The sequence below is a fragment of the Antedon mediterranea genome, chromosome 7 (genome assembly GCF_964355755.1).
Source record: "Antedon mediterranea chromosome 7, ecAntMedi1.1, whole genome shotgun sequence".
NCBI lineage: Eukaryota > Metazoa > Echinodermata > Crinoidea > Comatulida > Antedonidae > Antedon > Antedon mediterranea.
Window position 1 is genome coordinate 18,314,862 of NC_092676.1, and position 9,976 is coordinate 18,324,837.

Genomic DNA, 9,976 nt, shown 5'->3' on the forward strand with positions numbered 1-9,976 from the left:
TTACATACACTGAAATAAACAGAAATGATTTAATGTTTATTTATTTGTTTAATAAAAATAATTGTGGAAATTTAAAAAGTAACAAAAACAATTTAAAGCAAATATATATTATATTATAATATATTCATTGAAATATATATATGTTTGAGAATTACAATGTATTTAGGTTATAATTGATGAAAATTATAATAATTTATAATACTTTAAAAGAAAAAAATGTTTTAAAGAAAATCAGCTGCTTTTGTGGAAATGTTTCAATTTTATATAAAATGAATAAAAACAAAAATAAGGATTTACTGCAGAATTTATTTTCAAGCATGCTATTAATTACAGCAGCAACTTGCCAAATGTGCATTCAGATATACATTATTGCTTTCATGGGTAAACTTACAGTACTTGATAAAAAAAAAACCTCAGCCCCAATTATGAATACATTTTTCTTTATATCATACAGCAAGTTGGCTTCTCTGCTTCTCTCTCTTTCCTGTTAAAATTACACACATCCATGGTTCTTGATTAAAATTGAACAAATGTTTTTAGAGTTCCATTTCAGAGTTCGAGTTCAGTTTGACATGATTGTATGTTACAATGATTTACAGAATTATATACAAATTATCCAAACAAATCAGCCAAGTCATTAGCTGCAGAAGAGGATGAGGTTGATTTTTGGTTTGCTTGTGATGTTGTCATTCCACTAGTACTTATCGTGTTTTTCTGTGATTGCAAATTGATTTGATTAAATGAATTGTTAATTGTTCCTGGTTGATTACTTGACATACCTAATCCTGTATTTGACATCATTCCTTGGTTTCTCATCATCATTCCTTGGTTCCCCATCATTCCCTGGTTTCCCATCATTCCTTGGTTTCCCATCATTCCTTGGCTTCCCATCATTCCTTGGTTTCCCATCATTCCTTGGTTTCCCATCATTCCTTGACTTCCCATCATTCCTTGACTTCCCATCATTCCTTGGTTTCCCATCATTCCTTGGCTTCCCATCATTCCTTGACTTCCCATCATTCCTTGATTTCCCATCATTCCTTGACTTCCCATCATTCCTTGACTGCCATTTATCCTATTGTTTATTATACTTGTCTGTTGCCCAATGCCACTTCCTGTTGACTTTTGACCCACTTGATTCATGGGAATTCTTTGATTACTCTGTTTACTTGGCAATAAAGAATCAAATGCTGATAAATCTACTTTATTTTGCGATGGTTTAGACGAAGCTGATGTGGAAGTAAAATTCATAGAACTGCTGTTTACATTACTTTTAGAATAGGTTCCCATAGAATTGTTAGAACTAAAATATGTTTGTGATGATCCTAGGCCAGCAGTGTTTGGTTTTGATGAAAGGCTTGTTAGGTTTTTGTCCATCAAGGTATGTGTAAGGTTTTTAGGTTGGGCTTTAGATGTTGTTACAGCCATTGATGGTGATAACTTTTCTTGCTGTTTGTATCGCTGATGCTGTTCTTGTTTTTTTTGCAATTTCTGTTTTTCTTCCAACGTTAAAGAAACAGAAGATGATTTTGGCGGACTCTTTTTTTGTGGCACAGCAGTTTGAACAGATTCTGGTACACTCTCTTCTCGTGTATCCTCATTGGCTGCATCAAATCTTTTTGACGACGATCCTAGGAAACTTGCAAGCCCAAAACTTTTGAACATTGTATCCATCTAAAAAAAATTAATAGAACTTTCACTCACAAGAAACATCTACCTCCTTGTCACAAAGTGAGAGCAACCAGGTATAAATGTGTTAAATATTCAAACATTTGGCTGCAACCAACATAGGTCACAGAACAGGGTTTTATAATATACAAGATAATAATTATAATGAATGTTTATGAGGGAATGTTTCATTTAACATACCAAATGGATGTCAAGTGATGTGTAATTACAAGACAACCATGTGTGTTATAAAATGTAATAATAAATATATTTTATCTCTTCTTCACTTACAACGCCATCTGATGCTTCAGGAGGTGCTCTCACGGCAGAGTTATCCTGCGTTTCTCGTGTAAACTTCAAAGTATTTCTTTTAAAAAATAAAATTATGAAATATGAAAGTCACAGGCAAGTTGGAACAAATAGAATACTGTACTGAACAGCATATTTTATTTTATTTTTATTCAATTTCTGGCATATACAATACATAGAAAAAACAAAACAAATATAAAAGATATTTGTAAGTGATAGAGAATAACCAATCAAATGGCAAGGATATACGATACAGGTGTGTTATAAGGATGTATATACAAACCTTTGTTCTGCTTGCATGGACGCTAGTTGTTCTAGTTTACCTCTGTGGTCTGCTTCTATTCTAGATATGAGCTCATTGATCACTAAAATAAAGGCATTGAACTGAAAGAGAATATAAATAAATGACATTTTGGGATACTTCTAATTAAATTGATTTTAGCAGCTACAGCCAGTTGAGGATATCACTGTACAACAGAATAGGTTTTGGTTTATGTGGGTTTAGTGCCGGTGATACAATACAATTTAACAACTAATGACACCTGAAATCCACACCTGTATATACATATTTCAATAGGTCTTCCATGATATGGTTCCACATAATGAAATGAGTACTCTATCAAACATAATATAAAATGTATTTTTCTGTTTGTACATTTGTTGCTATGGATAAAATTTTCAAAAATAAAAGAAATTGAAAAGCCAGGGTATTTCCAAATCAAGCAGACTACTCAGATTTGTTTCTAAGTTTCAAAGTAACTTTTCACTCACATGGATTGAACAATTTTCAGGTATTTACTTGTTGGGCGGTTTATTATAGTTTCTGACTATCCCTTTATAATTTACAAACACATATTACTGTATAATTGAAACAACTATACAAAAATAATTGAGAAATGTCAAACCAACTGATTCTCAATTGGGTGACTTTTCACTATCACAGATTGAACAATTCAAATGACACTGAAATTTCAATATTTCATTGTGAACTTCATGTGTTTACCTGTTCTAGATTGAGACCATTGTCAATGCATTGTGGAATCAAGAATGGCAGTACTTTGGTTGCAATAACTTCCTTGGTCATTCCAAGCTTTTTATGTTCCATTGTGGTTTTTATTATGCCTAAAATTAACAAAAAATTAATAAAACATAATTGTGTTTTACAATCAATCTTTCAATTAATATTTATAGTTAGACATCTACAGAACATCTCCGTGCATTCAGACGGACTTGTACAACACATCATAATTTTAATATTACAAAAATGGCAGATAATTATGGTGAGTAGGAAAACAAATGAATCTGGATTAAAATGTCTACATGTGTTTCATTACAATCCATCACATAGATTTAAAAGCCTTTATGGCACAACATTATTGTGCATTAATTGATAACAATTGCTTGATAACAAATATAACAGATGTTCAACTTACCTAGTGTACCCATTAATACTGCTGGTTCTTTAGATGGTATGGACATTACTAATGGTATAACTTCATCCAGTACATACCACCTGTCCATATGCATTAACATCTTTCCTGTGCATAACAGACAGTGGACACGTATCTAGAGAAAAGAAACAGAATATTACATCTCTTTGTTCTAATGAAGATAGGCTTCTAATAGAAACACTTTTAGGTTTTTTGACAAGTGACAAATGTAGTGCTTTATGATAGGTAAACCACACTATCAAACCCTCCTTCTTAATGCACTATGTTGATGGATAAAGGTGAAGAAATATCAATGTTTCTTACTGCTAAACTCTCTGTATGTAGACATAATTGCTTTATCCTAGGCATTATTGCATTTTTCATTGATGAGTATTCAATCATTCCAGCAAACGTTGGTAAGATATTCAAGCACAACTCCTAAAAATGTAAAACATTTATAATATCAAAATGACTCAAGGCTCTATGTATTGTATGACAATATATAAAAGTTATTATATCATCCTATTCCCTTCCTTTGCAACACCCCTATAGTATTACTGGTACTGGTACTGGTTCAAATAACCGTCTCACAGAGACATCTGATAGCCATTGACTTGAAGTTGGCATTTGGATGTGTTACTTTTAAATGTAGGCCTACAGTATGAGAGTGACTACTACCAAATTACACAGTCACAAAACAACTTATAAAACAGTTCATATATACAGTTAAAACATTGCTGGGAATTATAAATTTCTGTTGAAGCAGGCTCTAATGAAGTTGCATCTAGTAAGTTGACTTTGTTGTACAACTCTATCAAGTACTGATGGTATCTTCCGACCTCTTCGTTTACTTTGTGTTGTGTGAAAAGTAAGAATTTTTGTAGGATCTTCATTTTCTTTTCTAATTACATGTCCGATCCAGTTGAATTGTTGCTTGTAGACATATTCTTCTAGCGGTTGACAGCCAGTAATTTTGTAGAGATCGTCATTATCAATTACGTAACGCCAGTCTATATAGTTTTCATCTGTTTCTTCATCTGAGGATATGTCTACATGGTTTGGTGGGCAGACTCTTTGAAAGCCATTCACTAGCATTCTTCTTAGGAAGGTTTTGTATGTTGTGCTAAGTTTGGACATTTCACTTCCTGTTGCCCTCCAAGCATGGCAACCATAGGTGAGTCTACTCCTAACTAGACCATTAAGAAACATCATTCTTGTTTTAAGGGGGCAATTTTAGTTTTTAGGTTAGTGTCCCCTGAATAGCTGTAGTCCTATTTAGGGAAAAATTGTTTGGGTTCAAAAGGTGTTCCTGTTATTAAGGGGGTTCTACAATAATTTGGTTTTGATTGTGATACCTGGATTTGTGGCGAATGCGCTTCAAGTGCTCTGTATAACATGGGTAATACATGGTTCTTAACATCAGCTTGTGGTGTCTTGCTCAACAGAAGGTCCATCCTCTGCATAAATATCAACAAAATCTGAAAGGAAATGTAAATAATATTAAAAAGCTTGATTTTTTCTTTGCATAAATATCAACAAAATCTGAAAGGAAATGTAAATAATATTAAAAAGCATTTTTTCTTGTTCAATATTTGCTCAATTTGCTCAAATAACGCTTATTATACTGTTTGTTAGGTGAAACAAGAGGATATTTCATTTCCATACAATAGAGTCACATTTTTTTGGCTCTCATGATAAATTTTAAATAGTAGGCAAAATTACAGTTTTAGTAGTTTTCCATTTTTCATGAAATTTTATATCAGAAGAACATCGATCAATTAGTACATTTACAGTACATTTTTATAGTGATATTTTATTCGTAAAATGTCCACCACAGGTATATTTTATTTGGCATAAAAATTGTTTCCTTTTACCTGAACTGGTTCTTGAATTTTAAATATTGGTATTAATTCTGGTAGAATTAATTTCTTGTACTCTGCTTCTGTGCACCCATCAGCTATTAATAAAATGTTTGGCAAGACAAATGGAATCATATCTGGGTTAAAGCACTCTTTGAAAAGACAGGACAGCACTCTTTGGTGTATAACCCTCTAGAACAGAACAAATATATGGAAATATTGAAAAAAAGAAACCAAAAGAAAACATTTGTATATCAACACCACTTAGTATAACCCTTTGGGAAAAGCCCATTAAGGGGACACCTATAATATTAAAGAGGACATATTCCTGTAACACAAAGGAAAATATATGCTTTAATAATCCAACCTATCCCTATTCAGGGAACACCCCTATTAAAAAGGCACTTTCATGTGAAACAAACTACTGTAGAGGAAATATGTTTTAAGATTATGGTGAACTTCTATTTAGGTGGGGTGGGGGGGGGGGGGGGGAACCCACATTAATGGAATACTTTGTTGGGTCATGAAGGTGGTGGAACCCTTAATAGGGATTGTACTGTATAAAAGAAATTTACCTTTGGGAGCTTTGACAAAACCTTTGGAAGTCCTTTGAAGAACTGTGACTTTTGAAGATTATCACGTTGATACAAAGAGTCTAAATATTGAAGGGTCATTGCACCAACATCATCAAAATATGGAATCTATCAACCAATAAACAAATACAACATAAAGAAAAAACAAACACCACCAAGATGTAACTTAAATAGACTATTTCATTATCATTGTATATACTGTATATATTTTAATATTAATATCATATAGATTTATATAGCACGTTTGAAAGTGACAAATTGCTTATCGAAAATGCTTCTGGAATATCCCTTACAGTTACAATACAAGGTTTGATCCTTTAAAAAACTGTAGAAATTATTATTAATTAGCATTATACAATATTTGTTCGTTAAGGTTACAATTACATATTTTGCTGCATTGGTAATTATTAAACTTGACCATAAGTTTGAACATTAATAGATTAATTAGAAATTCACCTTGGTCATTTGGTCAGCATCTGGACGAACGGTAGATGTCATACTTAGTAGCATCTTTACATATTCCTTTAAACCATCTGGAAGTTTACTTAATTTGGCCATATTTAGATTACGTATTACCTGTAAAAGAAATAAAGATTTTACATAGATATACAGAGCTGTAAGAGAGACTTATTGCCTTTGCGACCTTTAGTAATGTTAAGAAACTGTGAGTGAGTTTCGGTTGTATTGCAATTGGAAAATCACCAGTTAAATATGGTTTATATGTTGCTGTATTCCCCAATCACACTTAAGTGAGATATTTCCTTTAAATATTAAAAGTATTTCACTTAACTCAATAAATATTTAAGTATTGCCTTTAAATTGTATTTTTTGTTTCCCTTAGCCTAAGTGTGAATGGTGAATATGGCCCCTACAGGCCAACTGTATTTCTTAGAAAAATAGATATTGTTGGCAACACTCTTAGAGTTATTATAGAGTTGCACAATTGTAGTTGTTGTTAAGTGTGAATAGTTTGTAACAGAGTGGACTGCAATACATTTGGCTTTATTGAAGGGAATAGAAAACGTCTGAAATTTATTTTATGTCTTTAGGCACATGCAGTCAAGGATTTAACCAATAGTAAATTAATCGCTGTCCTATCAGATAGGTGGTAATCCCTCTGTATTTTACTATTTTCACTATAGTAGAAATAATGCCTCCTACCTCATTAACTTTTGTTTTGAACAATCTCACATCATTGTTACATGTGTAAAGCATTTTTCCAGAATTCAGCAATGTATACGTAAGCATTCCCAATGAAAACAGGTCGCTAGACGTATCACATGACATAGTCATGATATATTCCGGAGCCAAGTAGTTCAGGTTTGGTTGTGCATGTGGAGTCATCTCACTACTCCATTCTCTATGGCTAAAAGTTGGCTAGAAAATGTAGTACTTTTCATTTAATAAATTTCTTGAAATTTTGGCTACAACACGTTTAAAACACTGGTTTTTGTTCAATAAATAAGACTCTTGAAATTAATTTATTTAGTAACTAATTAAAAATATAATTGCCTTGTATATATATGCTTTTGAACATCGAATTAAGGGAAACTATGCTAAATAGGCCTATATAAATATATATTATAATTTGATATGTTTCATTGTGCAATTGGGACTGGACAGTTTTAGGTGTTTACCACTTCTTTGTCCTATCCTTCACTAAGTGTGTGTTCTGGCTATTTTTTTCTGTATGTACATTTTAGTGAGAAGTTGAATAAATAAAATTAATTGATTAATTTCATGCTACTGTTGATTCTGAACTTTTACTGTGAACTGTATACCTAGTGGTTATGGCCAAGCATTTTAGCAGGATATTTCAAATTATAACACTGCAAATGTTTAGAAAATCCTTTATGTCATTAACTGAACAACTTTGTATGAGTGTATAGGTACCTCTTGGTCCTGTGGACTAGATGATGATATGCAAAAGTCAAAGCCTGCTAGTTTCCAAGCACCATTTGAATTCAGCATAACACTCTCTGGACAGACATTCCCATGAACCATTTTCACATCATTATGCAAAAATGCAAGAGCTTCCGTCACCTAGATAAAAATAAAGCAATCATTTTGAAATTATAAAAATTAAAAAAGAAAACAAGATTGATTTCCATTAATGCTTAAATTAGGTATTCTTCTGAAAGCAACACAGCACAACATCCCATCTGAAGGATAGGTTAAAGCTTCTTGCACAAACGTACAAAAGAAGGAAGTGACGTGGCATGTATCAAATGTAATGCCTTCTCACACACAAATATTGAAATTGTTGATCGTGCTAACTTAGAATCAGAATATATTACTGTATTGATTATGTGGTTAGTATTATTGAATTGGTAGTAATTAGACTTATATAGACACAACACAAAACCAGAGTAAAATGGCCTGAAAAGCATCATGTCAGAAGACAAGATGCGTAACTGATGATGATGAAAAAATCAGCAGATTCTTTACCTGAAGCAAACCATACTTGACTTCCACATCAAAAAGTTCATGACCTTTGTATTCAGGTGGTGGTGGAGATGGCATGTTCTCAGAGCTACCCAATAGGTTTACAAGACTTGCAAATACTGGCTCAGTTGCAAACGCAAGGCTATCTCTGAAAACATTAACATTTTACTTTTAGGGGTAAAGTTGTAATGCTACAGTCTATCTTCTCTTCATAAGATGCTATGTACAATTCATAAGATGCTATGTACAATTCATAAAGTTGCCTAAAAAAATTGGCCTACAGTCATTGCAATACAGATATGATATATTGTCATTTAAACATCAAGAATACAATAAATAATATTTTATATAAAATATTTAACTAAAGTACATTGTCTGTCCTGTATGACAAATCAAATGGTTATCTACTCGTTAATCAATTTTCATACTAACCGAGATTCTTCCAGTGGATGCTGAACCGTAAGTATACGTGGATGGCGTAAACGAGTAAGACGAGTGACTCCTTGTCGTAACACTTGTAAAACAACATCACGGTCTTTACGTATGAACTGTTCCAGTAGGCGTTTTTCAAATACAAATACTGCTACTTCCTGTTTAAATAAATGTTGAGAAATGTCAATATGCTGTAAAATGCCACCTGATTTACATTATTGGCATGTTTGACTATGCCAGTGGTCACTTCCTACCTGTTTCGTAGATCTTTTGTATGCATGATACACTTTCCACAGACATCCTGGTCCCGCACTCCCGATGTGCCGTGCAATATCAAACTCTCGATTTATAGGATTTCCAATAAGGCCTCCGACAGTACTCTTCAATTTGTTAAACATATCCATGGTTACACAGTATTTTTCAGCAAGTTGTTTCTGAGATAAAAAAAATATTGTACTCTGTCTGTACAGTATGTGAGGACTGACCTACAAAGTACAAAGGTGAATCATATTTTGCATCAAGCTCGTTAGTGTTACGCTTTTTTAGTACTGTGTTACTTTGACTGTACTCACCAATTGCCTAGGGCTAGACTAGGACATGGTAGGTAATGGTAGGTAGGAGGCTATGAAAGGAATTTTTAAGTATTATTCTTCATACAAAATACAAGAAGTTTATTTTATCGTAACCGCCGGTCAGCCTATTATATACCAGCTAAAAAGCGGCCTAAATACTATCTACTACTAGGCTAGTCCTAAGTAGGTCCTGGGCCCCTAGCTAGGCCTAAATGGCATAAGGCTATGCCTACCTTAGGCCTAGCCTAGATAGTAGGGATGCCATGCCTACCTTATTAGGCCTAGCCTAGATAGTCTAGATAGTAGGGCGATAGCCTAGTAGGGGCTAGCTAGGCTAGTAGTCTAGGCCTAGCCTAGTAGGCCTCTAGGCTAGGCTAGGTTAGGCCCTACTAGGCCTAGCCTAGTTACTAGTAGGCCTAGAGGCTAGCTACCTAGCCTACCTAGAGCCTAGGCCTAGAAATAGACTTTTTTTAAATCAAAATGGGTCAATTTATGTATTATTAATGTTATATATAATTATACTACTACTACCTAGACCTAGTAATAGGCTAGGGTTCTAGCCTAGTTTATTCCAGATACACTATTCCTAATTACAATAACAGTTACCTTCAAAAGCAAAAGCCTAGCCCAATAAATAGGCCCGTGTGGCATATACGGTACGTAAGTGG

General features: G+C 33.4%; 1 protein-coding gene across 1 annotated transcript; it reads right to left on the reverse strand.

The window, feature by feature from the left end:
* Positions 1–156: 156 nt before the first annotated feature.
* On the reverse strand, positions 157–9,950 carry LOC140053990 (SCY1-like protein 2). Its single transcript, XM_072098781.1, has 16 exons — positions 9,915–9,950; positions 8,991–9,170; positions 8,737–8,894; positions 8,308–8,452; positions 7,753–7,902; positions 7,021–7,236; positions 6,316–6,435; positions 5,842–5,967; positions 5,282–5,458; positions 4,763–4,885; positions 3,732–3,845; positions 3,411–3,543; positions 2,981–3,099; positions 2,261–2,361; positions 1,960–2,035; positions 157–1,674 (listed from the first exon to the last, which is right to left on the reverse strand). Exons 2-16 carry the CDS (start codon positions 9,138–9,140, stop codon positions 613–615), a joined length of 2,970 nt encoding a protein of 989 aa, XP_071954882.1. The 5' UTR covers positions 9,141–9,170; positions 9,915–9,950; the 3' UTR covers positions 157–612.
* Between the last annotated feature and the right edge of the window lie 26 nt (positions 9,951–9,976).

Coding starts and splice junctions, on each gene's coding strand:
- LOC140053990 (XM_072098781.1), bottom strand. CDS start 9,140: ATGGATATGTTTAACAAATTGAAGAGTACTGTCGGAGGCCTTATTGGA. Junction 8,895..8,990: donor ACAAAAGATCTACGAAACAG/GTAGGAAGTGAC, acceptor TTATTTAAACAG/GAAGTAGCAGTATTTGTATT. Junction 5,968..6,315: donor ATGCTGACCAAATGACCAAG/GTGAATTTCTAA, acceptor ATTGGTTGATAG/ATTCCATATTTTGATGATGT.